General features: G+C 39.8%; 2 protein-coding genes across 3 annotated transcripts; both read left to right on the forward strand.

The window, feature by feature from the left end:
* Nucleotides 1–3,829: 3,829 nt before the first annotated feature.
* Nucleotides 3,830–9,932, forward strand: si:ch1073-15f19.2 (cell wall protein DAN4). Its single transcript, XM_035177817.1, has 7 exons — nucleotides 3,830–4,012; nucleotides 4,250–4,600; nucleotides 5,739–5,848; nucleotides 6,047–6,203; nucleotides 7,746–8,195; nucleotides 8,850–8,949; nucleotides 9,319–9,932. The coding sequence occupies exons 1-7, from the start codon at nucleotides 3,931–3,933 to the stop codon at nucleotides 9,455–9,457; spliced, it is 1,389 nt and encodes a 462-aa protein (XP_035033708.1). The 5' UTR covers nucleotides 3,830–3,930; the 3' UTR covers nucleotides 9,458–9,932.
* A 954-nt stretch (nucleotides 9,933–10,886) lies between these two features.
* Nucleotides 10,887–14,361, forward strand: LOC118122228. 2 transcript variants are annotated; one of them, XM_035178822.1, is made up of 6 exons: nucleotides 10,887–10,995; nucleotides 11,836–11,943; nucleotides 12,092–12,134; nucleotides 12,303–12,403; nucleotides 12,589–12,638; nucleotides 13,283–14,361. In XM_035178822.1, exons 1-6 carry the CDS (start codon nucleotides 10,986–10,988, stop codon nucleotides 13,775–13,777), a joined length of 807 nt encoding a protein of 268 aa, XP_035034713.1. In that variant the 5' UTR covers nucleotides 10,887–10,985; the 3' UTR covers nucleotides 13,778–14,361. The 2 variants fall into 2 exon arrangements, with proteins under 2 accessions (XP_035034713.1, XP_035034712.1); XM_035178821.1 differs by having other exon boundaries at nucleotides 10,905–10,988.
* The last annotated feature ends 2,797 nt before the right edge of the window (nucleotides 14,362–17,158 follow it).

A 17,158-nucleotide genomic window follows, 5' to 3' on the forward strand; every position in this document is an offset into this window, starting at 1 on the left:
TGATACATAAATTGTCAGCTATTAATATGGGCTATGGTCGTAAATCGATTTACAAATTCAAATTCCAACCGGCTCTAACTCGAGCCCACAAGCTAATAAACAGAGGCACAACCAAACGAATTTGGGAAAAACCTATTTGTGCTGTCGGAGATCAGTGTAATTCCATGAAACAGTAAAAAAGATAAGGAAGTAAACAAAGGCTAAGACAATTAAGATAAACAAAAGAATTTCCACCAAGAGGAAAATCTGACTTGAAGCTGTTGTTGGAGCAAGTTTATGATTATTTTACAGATTTACCACAAATAATCTCCTCTTCACTACTGGAGGAAAGTGGCCGGGTTCCATTTCTTTTGTTGTGCAGAACAGCGAGGGAATAAATGAGAAAAAAATATTTCTGCCTTCACAATTCTCCATTGCCTTCACAGTCACTTTTATTCACCTTCTATTCTTCGTTTCAAAGAGATGTTTCATGCATCCAGGGGATAATTGGGGATTATCAGCTCTAAACCAGCCTTTTGATGGCTTTGAAAGAACACGGATTTTCTAACTTTAGCTTCATTTTGAATGTTTTCTGTGGGTGAGGGAGAGATTGTGAAGTGTGGAAGGAACTGACAACAAACTAATGAGTTTTCTTACAATCTTTTTTGGAATTGTGTTATATGTAGATGCATTTTGTAGTTTTTGGTTGTATATATTCGATTGTTTTGTTTTTCTGTCACTTGTAGATCTTGATTGTTGCATTATATTTCTGTTTATATCTTCAGTCTCTGTTTCTCCTTATGAAGTTTCAACTATTTCTTCTCTTTCTTCAGTTTATCCTCAGTGAATTTAAGATCTAATGGAGTCTATCTATCTATGAATGATCTCATATGATTACCCATAACTACCTATATCCCCCTAGACCCCACTGATAAACTTAATTTTCTTTTTGTGTTTTATTTTCCTGTCATGCACACAAAGTGCCCGATCTTCACGGGTTTACAAGACACCAAAAGTACACTTGCAGTGGTCAAACATTTCAGACGAATTTTACAACTTTGTCTTGAAATAAAATGTCCCCTCCTGAAGGACAGCTCAAGTTTTTACCATCATCCAGCCAGAATAATGAAACACAAATAGAGGACATTTCACTTGAGTCATCCTCGTAGACGGACGAGAGTAAAACAAAAAAACAAACATCATCTCATTCCGTCCTTCTCTGGAGCGGCATTAAACCTGGGGCTGATGGTAGTGTTCCTGAACTTAGCTGTGCACAAATGGGTATCTGACTTGTATTTAAATTACATTATGCATAAAATTCTACACTCTATTCTTGTCTGCAAAGGAAATGGGCCATCTGAATGTTTTAAAAATAAAGGTATAAAGTAGTTAAGTAGAGTGCAGGTGCATATTACTATGTTTATAATGTGCCGTTGTAACAGTGACATATAGAGCTACTGGCCTCAGACCAGGTCAACCACTCTACCACAGTCTGCAGCCTCCACATGCAAGATATGCACCTGAATCCCACCTTATGTCAAGACTAAAACACCCGTGGGTGCTCAGATGGGTGCACGTGCATTTGAAAAGGAAGACACCCTAAATGAGAACTTCACTAACACCTGGCACTGCTCAGCTTTTGGTAGGAAAAGTGCAGCGATATCGAGTGCAGGTTAACCTGCTCTGCCACTCTTCAAGAGTTCCTCTTTAATGAGGTGACCACATAGATGCCCTTTAACGTTATATAGGGTCGTCCTCACAGTTTGAGATCCACGTGTGGCACAATCAATACTCTATGATGTGTAGGATTCATATAAAAGCCCCCTCGTTGTCATTGGTCAGGAGGTTAGAATGTGAGAGTGGTATTAAGTCACACTCGGTCATATTTAGCAGCAGTACAATCGAATAGTCTCCTAAGGCTTTGACTGGTTTGTAGTCTGTTCAACATGCCTTGATTTTAACATTACTTTACCTCTACAAATGTTCCTTGTTTAGGGAGCTAACGCCGCGCTAAAAGGAAATCTGTGCGTTGAATGTGGCTAAAAGAGCAGTGCATAATGTGTGAATGTGCGTTAACACTGGTTGCACAACCCCCTTCAGGTCAGTGGACACATCACACGCACACAGAGATAACTAACGTCTACACACAGGGTTCACAATCAGTGCTGTGGTGCGATATGCTGCAGGTCACACAGGGATCTGTGAACCCTCGAGACCTTCAGAGCAGCATGGCCTCAGCGTGGATCACGTGCGTGCAGGAGGAGCGGGGTGCACCAGCGGGTCGCGCCACTTTCTTTCAAGAGAGGAAAAAGCAGCGAGAAGAGCCAGTAATTCATGTTCATCATTATTATTTGATCTTGAAAGAGAATAATTCCCATTCACAGTCTTGTGTCTGGAACATTGTCTGTGATTGGAAGCTATAACGATGCTTTTCGGGGCCAAATGGCTTCTTGGACCCCTGAATGAAGTCGTCATGGTGATGCTACAGTCTGTCAGAAATCCTTGAGCATGACTCCCTGGGGAAATGATGCTGCCCTTATCAAATGGAGCAATGGAACAAGGCCCCCTCACAATCGAATGAAACACTGACAGAATAGTGATAGAGATCTCCCAATGGATAGCAGACACTCTTCCAAACCCTAATTTAACTTATAAAAGGTCATACACAGGATAGAACTGTAAAATGATCAATCATTTAAAAGCCGAACGCCGCCTCTACAGGGACGATTCATAATAAATGAAGGGGGAGAGCTCATAACAGGTGAAGGAGAGATGGAAAGAACGAAAGTTGGACGAGCTGTTTGGGAAACGAGATTGTTGTTTTGTGATGCTAATAAAAGTTAAAATTGGTTTTCTTTCTGATCGGCTGATGAAATTAGAATCTGAAAAGCACCACTAAGAAGAACAGAGGACAAAACAACACGAGACGGAAGCCCAGAGAACATTATCTATTAATATTATCTTTATTACATATAAGCAAGTTTAACAACGCACGTGTCTTTCCTCTGATAAACAGAATAAGGGCAGACGAAGATTTCAAGGATCTATTGTCTGTTGAGTATTGATCAACAGGTGAAGCTAAAAGAGTGTAATAAATCCCTTATGAGAACACAATGACTTTTGAGTTAACGCAACACTCTGCTGCTTTTTTTTTACCTTAAAATTGCAGCTTCAAAATGGGTTTGATGGTTCATCGACTTGAAATAGAATAAAATGGTGTCACTTTCATTCCCACTTTCCAGAAACGACTGATAGTCTCTGTTTCAATCCTCAGAATCAGACCCAGCAAGTTAAAGAGTAAAGCTGAACTGTAGATCAGTTCAAAAGACAAGTTACTAAAAAAACTGTGTTTATTTCCAATATTCAGCAAGAAAACTTAAAATGTCAATATCCACTGTTTCTTCTCTAAGTGAAAACTACTATTAATCGCCTGGATACAGGACCCAACAGAAGTAATCACCAGGTCTGACTGCAGAGGGCGCTGTTGATAAGGTTTAATTCCAAAATGCAGTTCATACATTTCTACAAAAATAATTTAATCTCAAGTGATTTTATGATTGTTGAACCTGTGCAGGACTGGAATCAATTCAGGAAAGAGAAGTTGATTTAGAAAGATCATTGATGTGCTCCCGCTGCATCTTTCTTAAAGAGGATTTCGATGTAATCAGTAAAATAACCTGAAATCAAACGAGTCTCTCCCTTGGATCGTGTTATTTAGCACTGACTAAAAGAATACATAATCATAAGCACTGCACCTCTACTGCAAATATCTGCAGCTGAGGTTTTTCACCACAAAGCTGCAGCACAGAAACTGTGTCTGAGTGGCTTCCTGTGGAGACGGGTCACCCTGTTCACTGTTTCAGTCTCTGCTCCACACTTCAACCTCAGTCGACTGTCTACTGTTCTGCCTTTTTGTTGAATCCCTCAATGGATTGAGCCTGATTGATCGTAATGAGTTTGGGGAGCTTAAACGTGGCTGGAGCAGCACTGGGAGCGGCCTTCTCACTCCTCCTCTGTGCCTCGATTATACAAGGTAATCATGGACCACATGTGCTGTCGTTCATATAATATAACAGCCAAGATGGGATGTTCACCGTGGGTTTGAAAATGCGTATTGGCTTCTGGTGTGATAAGCTGCCTCAGTATAATTCTATGATTTTATCTGCCTGCATCCCAGCGGATCGCAGTCTGTATTATCAACTTCAAAGTAAGCGATTTCGTCTCCTCACTCTGTTTTGCTTCCAACACTATAAACTGATATGCTTAACAGGGTTCCGGCTGGATGTTGAGAGGCCACGTTTTGTCACAAGAGAAGCCGTGGTGGGCCAGAACATCACCTTACAGTGTTCCGTGGAAAACCTGCCTGACCTCAACATTGTCAATATTGAATGGAGGAAGAAAAACAATGAAACCAAGCTGGCTCTGTTTGGCGAAGGCCATGGAGTTCGTTTATTTTGGCCTAATGTCACATTTACATTACGTTATGAGAATGCAAGCAAGTTGATGGTGTCCCATCTACAGCTTCCTGCGGTGAATAAATGGGACAGCGGCATCTATATTTGTGATATTGGAACTTTTCCATACGGCTCCTTCAGGTGGGAGACGGAGCTAAAGATTAAAGGTAAGAAGACGAAAGGCAAGTACATGCAAAGTCGCACATGCACACCTCAAACAAACTCTGCAGTCCTCGTAGGATTCAATATTTGGATAAGGCTTGCACAGCTACCTTCCGTCTTATTGTCAGGTGCATATTTGTCATGTTACTCCAGATTGCATCAGAGCGTCGCTGCTCTGCCAATCTCCGCAGTTATTTACTTCTGAGCAAATGTAGAGATGGGTGACAAATTAAAAGGGAGAAAAACCTGAGCAAGGTGTTGGGCCATCACGCGCCACCAGAACATCCTCGATTCTCCATTGGTTCCCCCGTGCGTCTGAACCCCACTGGAGGGATGCAGCACCATTCTTCCAGGAGATATTCCCACATTTGGTGTTTTGACAGGAGTTGTGTCTGACGCTTCAGTCAAAAATCTCTTGTAGATGTTCAATTTGTCCCATGTCCTATATGGATAGGGGCGTCGCCATACTATTTCTCCAAAAGATCTCTGATATAACTTTTCCCTTTTCGATTATCTAGTATCGGCCAATGGCGAGCACTGTTCCGATACCTTTACATTTAAAAAGATAACTTATATTATGTATTTTAACACTACTAATCCTGTTTAGAGAGTGATGATCACTATCAGTGTTGTACAGCCTATTGCTGGAGCTGTAAACGGCAACACTCGAGCCACCACTCGCAACTGAAGTCTTGCATATGGTGCACGTCGCCATTTTACTTGCTGACATTTTTATCTATGGCCAACTCTACACTAATCTCTACCTAATCTCTGCATGTGAATATGCAGAATGCCCAACCAGACGTTTCTGGCAGTATTAAAAGGCTGATATTGCTTTTGTCACATCTCTAGATTGTCAGTATTTCACATTTTATAATTGCAAAAAACTCATTTCTGCTTATTTTTCTCACGACTCTACACTATACAATACACTCTTCCCTTATTTACAGCTATAATTGAACTGAAGGGATGTTATGATCGTAAATAGAAGCAGAGGACAATGAAGGTGTTTGTATTTGTGTATCGCGTGTGAAGGCAGAGTCGTCAGAGTCGTCTTTAGCAGATACCACCCACAGCAAATGTTTTCCAGAAGCTTTCTTGTGTTGACCGTGATTCATTTTAATCCTCCATTTTCTCTGTCAGATGCTGTTGAGATAACGTGTGACACCAACAGCAGTTTGGAAGTGGGTAATGGACAGAATGTGACAATTCACTGCCGAGCTTCCCCTGATGCACAGTACAGATGGACCAAGGTAACAGACGCCATCAAATAAAGGGAATCACGCCATTTACCCCATTCCAGTAGATTTCACTTAAATTATTTTGTTTATTTATTCAATTACACATCCAGTGAACATCAAGATGATTTGATTACCTCTTACATCAAAAACCTACATTTCCCAAAAATGCTCACTATGATTTATGTGCTCCGTAATGTTGTTTTTCCACAGAACGAGGAGCTGTTGTCACAGAATGAATCTCTGGAGCTCTTGTGGGTGACTGATGCTCACGCAGGAGTTTACACGCTGACTGTCTCCACAGGAAATGAAACTGTGCATAAGGAGTTTACCATCGCAGTACAAACAGCAACCACACATGCAAAGACAGGTGAGCTTCTCCATTTCTCTCATTGTGTCGCACTCAATTTTCCACATTTCCTCAGGGCTGGATTAACCATCTCGCAGAGGGCCCAAGAGACTGACTTACTTAATAAACTGCACTGGACCAGAGAGCTCACACTTGACTTTTGTTATTATCCTGTAGCTCACTCAATTCTAATTTTTAATTAGCTGAGAGGAAAGAGAGAGAGATTTTCCAATCTGCCAGCCATGTTATGAGAAAGCAGCAGAAATTGTGAATAAATTGGGAACTAAAAAACAAAAAAGAACTCAATTACTTGCTGGAAATCAATTGCCCCGTGGGGTTAGGGAGAATACTGAATTATGCTAAGATAAAACAGTGTTCATAATTTTAAATTACAAAAAACCAAACTGCATATTGTTTGCCCCCGATGGTGACACAGGTTGGCGCGGTGCAATGAGTGAGTGGGCTGTAGGAAAAATAAACCCCCCGTCGTCTGCTTTCTCATCCTGTTTCTCGTGAGAATTATATTAATATGAAACGAAAGGAAAAAGAAACGCAAGCCACACACACATGTCAGAAGTCACGTCCTGTTCTGTCTGTCTACTTTCAAACCACAAGACAGAGCCTCTTATCAGCATCAGTCACGGCGTGGGGTGAGAGCACAATCTGTTGGACAGTTTGGAGAAGTACAGCCTTGAGGTTTGAGAGATACTGAGATAAGCTGCTAGAGACACGAACAGCGTTTTCACAATTTAGAAATATGCTAGTAGATCAGCTAAATTTGACGTAGTTGCAGATGCGTCTTTTTGGCAACGGCAGCTGAGAATAAGGAAGTTCTGGTGTAAGCATGGGGATAAATATGGTAGACAAAAAGATACACAACAGATTAATTATGGACATTACTCATGAGTGTATATACAACTGCACCGCTGGATTTGCAATTCATGCAAATGAAAATTTGTATCTCAGGAATCCGTGTCCATGACTTTGTAAACCAGGATCTTGAATGAATAAGCGCTTCCCCCCTAATTGTATCTATTGATTATGCACATTGAGTGCTGATAAATGCCAACTTAACCCACGTTTTAATGATGTGTTACCGGTGCATCGCTTGCAGTAACTACTCTATATTCAGCTTTACAAAGCTCCAAACATTTCTGAGAAAAACATATTAAAAGAAGGGTTTTAAAGGACGACTGCTTCAGATGAAGAAATAGTTCCAGCTCATTGCTCCCGGAGAATCCTCCCTTTTTAGTCAAAGTGAATAATCACACTATAAAAGACTGTACATAATGGATGACGTGTATTCTGTGAAATCACACTGTGGTGGTTACTGGAGTCCAGAGCCCAGCCAGATGTTTGTTTCCAATCCTGCAAAAACTGCATCTATATGACTGACATCAAATTTCTCATTCAACTCTTGGCTATGAAAGGTATTTACCTACATGTCCAAAGAGGCCATTATCTTTTAAATTAACTAAATAATGCCGCTGGCAAGTCACTGTTTGTTAAGCAGTGTGCAGTTTTCCAGCTGTTTCATGTACACTTGCCTTTTACTTCCTTCAGATCCCACAACAGTGTCGACTCAGTCCTACGTAACGGAAGAGAGTTTTTCGGTACCTGCGGACACCAGCTCCACCACATCCCCGACCACTGGGCTTTTAACCACTGACGCCAATGTAACTTGGACCACGGCTAATGTGAGGGACGATAATCCAGATGCGACCACAGCCGGGGAGGACGTCACCTCTTTTACAAGTCCTACACATTTCAGTGTCACAACATCCCCTGTCACACAAACTGACCCCTATCCCTCTGCTACATTAAGTCCTGGTGGTGCAGTGTTCACGTCCACACAGGAAGCGGCCAGCGACAGGAACTACGAGTACGAGGACATTTCTTTATCAATCAGGCCACAGGGTGAGTCCAGCACCTCTGGAAAAAGTACAGAACAGTATGAACGCCCCGGTACAACCCCGACACTGAACACTGGAAACAATGGAACAGGAAATAAAGGTAATAACTTTCACAAATAATGGAGAAATACTTTCCCCTTTCCCTCCAAAAACGCAACATTTCCAGGATAAGATCTGTGAACGCTAGCCCAAAAAAACATGATGGTACAATTAAAGGAAGAAAAACTTTCTATGTCATCACCAGTGGGTCACACTATGTATTACTGTTGTCTTTAGCCTGTATCTGCCTTTCTTGCCTTTAATTGGCTTTTAACTGATGCTCTCAGATTGATCGTAGAATCTGCTCTGGGACCTGCGGTGTTATTAGCTTTATTTGCAGTCATCAAGGTGAGGCCAGCAGCAGCTTTAGTGCCATGAGAGAACGGAAAAAACGTTTAAAAGCAGCAAATACAAACCACAAACATTACGAGACTCCTTAAGAACTACAGATGAATATTAGCCACAGTGTATTGACCTTCGCCCTCTGCAGCTTTATGGATTCCAGTTCTCTCTGGCCAGATGCCTTTTGGAGAGAACTGCGAGACACTTTTCTGCCTCGAGGCAAAAGTTTTCACCTTGTAGTTTTTACATTTTTCTTTATCTGTGTATGTTGGACTCATAGGAGCAAACTGATCAATATCTGAGAAACACATGTCTAAGCTTTTGCCACAGAACAAATGGACAGCGTTCCTCTCTCTCTACATCTGCCTCTTAGACGCAGCGCGGACTCATCTGGCCGTGTTAATAATCGTTCCAGTGCTGGTTCTGATCGCCGTGGCTGGATTTCTGTACCGGAGACGAATTATAAAACAAAGGTAAATCTCTTGCTTGCATGTATTCAGCAGTGGGGGCTAAAATAACTTAGCACGTTGACCGATTTGCTTTCAAAACGGAAAGCAGCAAACACCATTAGCACATTGTGGTCTGGGAAAGTAAACAAGTGAACTCAGAAATGCACAAGGTGTTCTAATAATAGAAAGGACATCAAGAGACCACAAGATCCCACGACACGGGGGGGGGACCCTGAAAGACCTGGGGAAATGTTGGCTGTATTTTCTGATAGATGCCCCCGACTTGTGACACTGCTTCCTGGGTACAGCTACCTTTCTAAGAAATGCAAATAATCAATCTGTGCTCTCTCTCTCTCTCTCTCTCTCTCTCTCTCTCTCTCTCTCTCTCTGTAGGATGTCCCTGCCGCCTCCGTTCAAACCCCCCCCCCCTCCAGTGAAGTACTCAGCTGCAACACACCATGAGATGTACAAACAGACCGTACCCACTTCAAGGTGCAACTCGGGAGCGGAATTTGGATCAAATGTTTATTAACGTATAAGCAGTTGATAAATTGGATATTGGGTTATTATTCTTAAGGGTACAATAACAAGATGTATTATTAAGAGTAAGAATTAAGAACTCGTAAAATTTGGGGGTGACTCCCGTCGAAGGGGAAGAGCCAGGTTGTTGTTTTTTTTACTTTTTGTGACATAATAAGTGGATGATAATTCAAAAGTTTGGCATATTTAAAAGGACTGTGATTTAAGAGTGTGCAGCTTCATGTGTGTCGGCGGAGGTTTGTGGTCCACTGGGTAACATTCAAGTCGTCAGATGTGATGAGTTTCAACTGCAGTTAAATGTGGATAATGTATCATGGGTGGGTGGGGTTGGTTCTATGCTTTCGTGTATAAATAATATTTGAATGCTTGGTTTAAAAAAAAGCCTTTTTTCTGTTGTATTAAATGTATTAAAACTATGTATGTACAGTAGATTCTAAGATGTGAAAATAAAAGTTGGTTTCATTTGATTCTGGATTCGATTTTTACGCCTCAGCTGCTTGTGTGTTTCTCTTCTGACATTCCTGAAGTTAGCATACTGTGCTAATCTGTCTTATAAAGCATAACACATGTATTTTATCTGCATAGAAACATTTACACTGAAACATATAACTGTACACAAGTTACACGGCTGATTTAGTCTCCCTGACTTAATGAAGATCTGCTGATTCTGCAGTTTAAAGCTGTAACTTTCAACTGATGAAGGATTATTTCCTAATTGGAAATTGGCCTTTATCTCAGTGTTGTCCACAGGTACCACAGGCTGGTATGCAAGTTGACCCAGTGGGCCTTAAACCCCAAACCACTTGGGATACCAAATGTAACACCCACCAGATGACATCACATGACAGTTCCAGAGACACTTACTGGAAACTTTGATGGTGCAGCTTTTGATATTTTGGAGAATTTTATGCTTTTTGTTTAATTCCAGTGTGAAGACAATTTAAAGTTATTTACCATATTTAGATTTTATAAAAACTTAATTTCGGCTTTTTAATTTCCTCACACTGTAAAACACATTTACACACAACAGTGCAATTGAGCTGCACAAAGAAACTTTTAACTACTGCAACTTTTCTTCTGCTGATTTTCCAACCACAGTAGCATAAAAAACCACAATGCACTGGGTATATCCAAGTTATAAATTCTTGATGTACATAGCTCTGAAGTTTGTGCACAAAGAAAGATTGACCTTTTTTGGGTGCAAGTCTATATTCTTTTCAGTGCAGACATTTTGAAATGTGCAAATGTTCACGTTCATATTAAAAGTTCCTTACAGATATCCGTATGTTAGACAGTAGAAATTGTTTTTCTGCCACCTAACAGACCGGGTGCTTGAGAATGAGGTTACATAGCTTCCTGTTTGTAACTGAAGAGCAGCCAGTTTGCAAAGCACTGAGAGATAACTATGGGAAGGTAAAAATAGACTACAGTGCAGCACACCTCACTGACTTAACACACCATGCCCTGTAGCCTGAGAGCAATCGTGTCAGACAACCTGCTTTGTTCAAGACGGCTGGAATATGGTACGAGGTGAGATCGGAGCAACTTTTTAAACTTCTCAAATTGTGTTTTGGTTTTCAAACTTTAAACATTCTGACAATGAACATATCTGTGTAAATATTGACTTTATCCCTTCGTACGAAAAGTTGATTTTGCCACATAACATTGTTTTTTCTACAAAAACATTGTTTCCTAAGCTACATTACAAGAAAATTAATAACTTTTTTATTTATTTAATGGTCTATTCTTTATCTATTGTAGTTTAGCATATGCACGTAGCCTTATTTAATTTGTGTTACAGTACGTACGTTCAACAATTTTGGTTTCCAAAGCACTTGTGACACTTTTTTAAAAAACTATTTGAATTTCTCTTTTACTAAGAAATAATGATTTACTTATAGCAAAGCCGAGGTTCCAATATGAAGAATGAATTTTCTGTGAAATGTGTCAACATTGTTAAGATGTCAGTTGAGACCAATTAACAGCAAATTTCTTATATTTCTCACAGTAAAGAAATAATGACTCTCTGAATGATGCTGAGTTGTAGATGTAAAATTATTTTGGAAACAGTTATGGGTAGAAATAATTGTATTATATATTAATAATTTTATAATGACCGTAAAAATGTTAATGGTGAAACAGTTTTTCTTCATATTTTCCATCTCTTAGAATTGTTAAGTGAAGTTAAAACAATTGAGTGAATGTTCATCATGCGTCGTGACACATGTTAAAAATGTTTCATCCTTTCTATTTACGGACGGAAACTCCAGATATTGGCTGATAAAAGTTTCCTTTTGAAATTCACTGAGTTTTTTGTTGCGTGTAAAGATGTTGAAAGATGATAATAGTCTGTTTGTGTTTTTCTTTTAGATTGTATGCTTGAACATATAGGTCTGGTGCTTTTATTTGTGGCCTTGATGATCTCGATGATTCTCAATCTCATTCTCTTCATCAGACGAAGAGGCTCTTACTGCAGAGGTATGATTATATGTAAAATATATATATATATTCTTATTTGGCATATTTTTTGCATTTTAAAAAGTAGTCACTGTTGATATCAAACTTCTCTCAGCTTTTACAAGGACAACAGGACGTTCTCTAAATGGCTTTATGTTTTTTTATACAGAAAAAGATGACTGCTGCTTCCCACATATTTATGAAGGAGAAGGGTATGACATTTATTTAAAAAATATTTAATCAGGCTTAAACACGTCAGCCGCATATTACTCAGTCCAACACATTTTAATTTGTAATGAGTAAAATGTTTTGTCTTATCTACAAATACCATCTACCTGTAGAAATAATCTGTGAAATTGTTTCTCTGCAACCTGTTGAAGCCCGCCACAGGACGAAGGTCGTTTTTTTCCTGACCAGCAGGAAAATCCCCACTTGCAACAGGAAAATCCAATCTATGGAAACATCAGCACAGTGAGAACAGGTGAGCACAGGCCTGACTTCAATACCATGTAGATTAGGAAAAAAAATGTACACACTTTTTAATAAACATTAAGCTGTATTGTTGGCTGTCAATAATTCAGCAAACAATTTCTTAAAAATCAACGTTATTATTCTTTTTTTTCATTCCTGTGCCGATTGTAAATGTTACCTGTTCACGTTCTGTAGAGGCTTTCACCGAGATGATGACCACGCAACACACAAGACATCGTACGGAGGTAATTGCTATAATTGCATCGCTCTATTATAATTTCCATGGGTGTAGTTTTAAATAATTTCGATTAATACTGTACGTAATGTTGCCACACACTGTGTTGGTATATGTTTTATCTTACATTTAACAGCTTGTGTAGAGACTATACTCTTATGGCAGAACAGAAATATCCTCGCTTATGCCTCTGTGCTCTGTGCTTAGCTCTGATGTGCATGTGTTGTTCTCAGGATATATTACATTATTAACCTCATTGTTAAAGCTTTGCATTTCCAATACAGAGGACGACATGTGGACATAATATGCACTTTAAGGCCAACAAATTTAAAAAAAAGTTTGCAAGTTGTTTACAATGCAAATGTTCCCGTTTTAGAATATTCGTTGTGTTTTTTTTATGGCTAAAAATAACTTAGCACGTTGACCGATTTGCTTTCAAAACGGAAAGCAGCAAACACCATTAGCACATTGTGGTCTGGGAAAGTAAACAAGTGAACTCAGAAATGCACAAGGTGTTCTAATAATAGAAAGGACATCAAGAGACCACAAGATCCCACGACACACACTACTTCATTTAAACTGGTGCACAGTGCTGCAGCACATACAAATGTAGTATTTTAAACCAACCCTCTTTGTCTCTGTGTCTGAAACCAGCCTTTTGAGACTGACCTGAATTACGCCTCATTGGATTTGAAGATCGCAAAGAAACGCAAGAGGAAGTATCAACATCAGCAAGACCAGTTTCGAAGCAGCCGTCAGGATCAGCTGCCGGTTCACCTCCCACCCCCCATGAATAGTTTCTTGGAGGTGGAGAGAGACATGGATGCTCATCTTCCTCCCAGAGACACCAGCACCATGGTCTCACACACCAGCATCTACCTGAACAGCCAACAGATAGCCCAAGAGACGGAGGAGTTGGCCAAAGAAAGGAGTATGAACTGGGAAAGGGAGGACGTGGGGTGGGGAGGAAATGAACAGCAGGAGGACGGGGGAACAGCGGACTGGAGAGGAGAGGAAGAGAGTGAGGAAAGAAAAGATAGAGAGCTGGGTGTTGGGAATGGGACTGTGTGTACACATGCTACTCAGAGAGATTCAGATAATTTCACCAGCAGCATCTGCCAAGATAGTGACCGACAAAGTATCGTATAGCAGCCGTAATATTAAAGCAACACTATGCAACTTCTTTACCTTAAAATAGCAGCTTAAAAATCAGTTTGCTGGTTCACTGACATTGGAGCAAGGAGAAAGTTTCCTCCTTCATTCCCACTTCTCACCCTGAACATCTCTTCTTACTCTATGTAACTTTTCTTTGAGAAGCAAGTGACTTACAGTGACGGCTTCAATTATCGGAATCAGGTCCAGCAAGTTGAAGAGTCATGCTGAACCGTAGATCTGTTGAAAAGACTAAAGCCCTCTCCACATTACTGCAGACATTTTGCAAAACTAATTTTACAAACACCGCACAAACTGCATGCCCTCTGTTGTTTTGTCACTGCTAGGTCTTATTACAAATGTTCAGCTACATTTAGGTGTCTGCTTCACCCAATGTGGCTTGGACCACGGCGTTCTTCTCTGGTATTTGGTGGATCACTGATGTAGCCTTTATCGCCACCTACTGGCCCAGGATGCTTGTGTGAATGTTACATATATTTTTGTTACTAATTATTTTTAAAATGTTCATGAATAATTTTTCTAAGCAAACTGGAAAAAGTCAATAAAATGTACTAAATACATCTGTGTCTACGAGAAGGAAACTTTGTCATGTTCAGTTTTCAGCGAGTTTCACACAGTTGAGCAATTTCCTTTTTGATGGTAATCAAATCTGCCTCTCGAAATCTTAGCATTGAGCAACCGAGGAATCTTTCTGTGCAGAGGAGGAAATCAACACAGAGGAAAGACTGTGTGTGACATTTAGAGGTCAAGGGGCCACGTTTTCAGTTTGTTTCGCAAAAGACAAGAACATCGTCAGATCGTCACGGAAGACGAGGGAGACGTCTTTCTGTTTTGATGTCTCAGTCATACGTCTCAGAAAGAGGTGTGAAAACCTTTGGCCAAACAAGAGACAGTATTTTATTGAATAAATTTGCCTGGATTTAAACATGTGACACTGTTTCTCAGTCAGGTTACATCTTGAATAATATTAAGATAGAGATAAAAAGGAGAAAAGGAAATAGATGATCATTTTATTTTCCATGTAGGCAGCTTGTTATGTCGCATCACAGAGGATGCAAACTGTGGTTATGATAATTATCTTTAAACTCTATTGACCTGATGCACCATCTGACTAAATGATCCCCGCCTTTGTATCCTCCTCAGTCTGGAAGGATAATTTACTGAGGTCTGAAGTGAACTGAGCAGTCGGAGGCCGGCAGCCTTCTAACTGTGTGTTGACAGCTTTTCAATACCTGACTCCGGCCCACTTCCCCTCTATGGATTCATTTCTTGACCTCAGGAGTTTTAGATCCGACTGTTGCAGACATAAAGATGCTGAGTACAGAAAAATACAGAGACACAGATAACAAGGCACTATAAACAACTGTCGATTCTCCAACGTGTGATCAATACACATGTTGTTTGCTATTTGACATTTTACAGTATAAACCAATCAGCTGGACTGTACAGGATGTTTCCTTGATTTGTGTCCAGCTCAAACAGAACAGAAGCTTTTAAGGTGTCTTCTAAAGGCTGATGGATAAAAGGTAATATCATTTCTGTTGAGTTTCTTTCCCTCGTTACAAAAAAAATAAGACATATGTTGGGGACTTTACACAGAAATGTATTAATTCGCAGTTGGAAGTTGGTCCTGGAGAAACACAGTTTGTCCCAGAGTTGAAAGAGACGACAGAAATCCACAGGACAAACCTGGACACGTCCTCGGGGAGCACAGCTGTCCTCTCCGGTCAGTAACCGCGTCCTGTCATTAGCTGGTGTTAGCATTAGCATGCTAGCACAAAAGCATCACTGTGTCACTGAGTCAAAGTCTCTACCTCCATGTTTCACTATCACACTACATCACTATTCGCCGTTGAGGTCCGCCATGTTTCTCACATTCTCTCTTTCTCTTCACTTCTCTTCTCCTCAGTGCTTTTACCGTTAGCTCGGTGATTGCAATTAGCCCCGCCCACTCCTGTTTGCGTCCTGACCTTTTACCACAGGTGAGTCATGATTGACAGGCACGCAAAACAATCAAACTTTTTATTATTTTTCCACCATGACGTCAAAATGTAACACATGGAAGAACAAAATATACATAATATACATACACTCCTCTATATATATATATACATACACATATATACATATACACACCCACAGACATAGGTATATATACACACATATACAGACTAAAATCAGGGAATGCAATACGACACAGTAAGTTTCAAGCTTTGATTTAAAGGAAGCTACCGACTCAGTGTGATATATTTCCTCAGGCAAAGCAGACAAACAGAAACACAAATTAAAGAAGTGACAGTGACACCTCGAGCTTTCTGAACTCATATCGTTGTACTTCTGTGTACCCGCTGTCTTGTTTGGGCCCGATGCAGATCTAAATGTCATTAGTCACGCTTGAGTCCATACATGGTTCTGCCAGAGGTCCTGACATTATTGGAGATGACACATTCCCCTGTCTACACATAACACCAGCTCTAAAAATATAGGCCAAATGCCAACTAGAGAGCAGTGAGAGCCATGTGTGCTGCCTTGCAGGAGAGAAGGAGCCCCTCCCTGCAGAACCGACCAAACTGTGTATGATTCAAATGTTTTAAGTTAGTGTGGTCAGAGTCATAGTTTATGGTTAAACTGTCAAACAGGCTGGATTTGTAAAAGAGGTTATTTTGCTTTCCAGACTAAACTCAGGGGAGTAGTCACATATGTATATCATCTTAAAAGTTGTCGACTTGCAATGTCAGAGATTGGACGGCAGTAAGAGTTGATTTACAATATATAGATGACAGCAGATATTTTTCTCTAATTTGAACCATGTGTGGGGCCTGTAGTCAAGATGAGACTGAAAGAAAAACCTCAGATCATTTAACTTCATCAAACTTTAACTCCCAACATTTTAAAAATATGTAGCTTACATGGCAAATTATTTATAATAGGACTGGGTAACAGCAACATATCACATTTAAATAAATAAAAGAAGATAGTAATTACCATTTATTTGAATAATTTGTCTGTAAAGGTTTGTCTTTTATTTACTTATTTCAGAGTATCTCACTATAAGTAAAGGAAAGTAAATATATTTAGGTTAAATATTCAGCCAAGAAGAATAAATCCCGAGATCTTGCAGATAAAAACTAATTTCACAAAAATACATGACATTAATAATAACAAATAATATAATTAGACATATAAAGATAATATAATATGATATGATCTTGCAGAATAACTGTGGTGATATTTTTTTAAGAATCATAGGGTCACTCTGTCTGATTGGCTATTCCTCTATATAGCATACATGTGATCAATCATGTAAAATAACTTTTTATACTCTTACTTAAATACTTTTAAGTGAAACTCAGAAGT

This window comes from Hippoglossus stenolepis, chromosome 15, assembly GCF_022539355.2.
Source record: "Hippoglossus stenolepis isolate QCI-W04-F060 chromosome 15, HSTE1.2, whole genome shotgun sequence".
NCBI lineage: Eukaryota > Metazoa > Chordata > Actinopteri > Pleuronectiformes > Pleuronectidae > Hippoglossus > Hippoglossus stenolepis.

Coding starts and splice junctions, on each gene's coding strand:
- si:ch1073-15f19.2 (XM_035177817.1), top strand. CDS start 3,931: ATGAGTTTGGGGAGCTTAAACGTGGCTGGAGCAGCACTGGGAGCGGCC. Junction 5,849..6,046: donor CACAGTACAGATGGACCAAG/GTAACAGACGCC, acceptor GTTTTTCCACAG/AACGAGGAGCTGTTGTCACA. Junction 6,204..7,745: donor AACCACACATGCAAAGACAG/GTGAGCTTCTCC, acceptor TACTTCCTTCAG/ATCCCACAACAGTGTCGACT.
- LOC118122228 (XM_035178821.1), top strand. CDS start 10,925: ATGCCCTGTAGCCTGAGAGCAATCGTGTCAGACAACCTGCTTTGTTCA. Junction 12,135..12,302: donor CATATTTATGAAGGAGAAGG/GTATGACATTTA, acceptor AACCTGTTGAAG/CCCGCCACAGGACGAAGGTC. Junction 12,639..13,282: donor ACACAAGACATCGTACGGAG/GTAATTGCTATA, acceptor GTCTGAAACCAG/CCTTTTGAGACTGACCTGAA.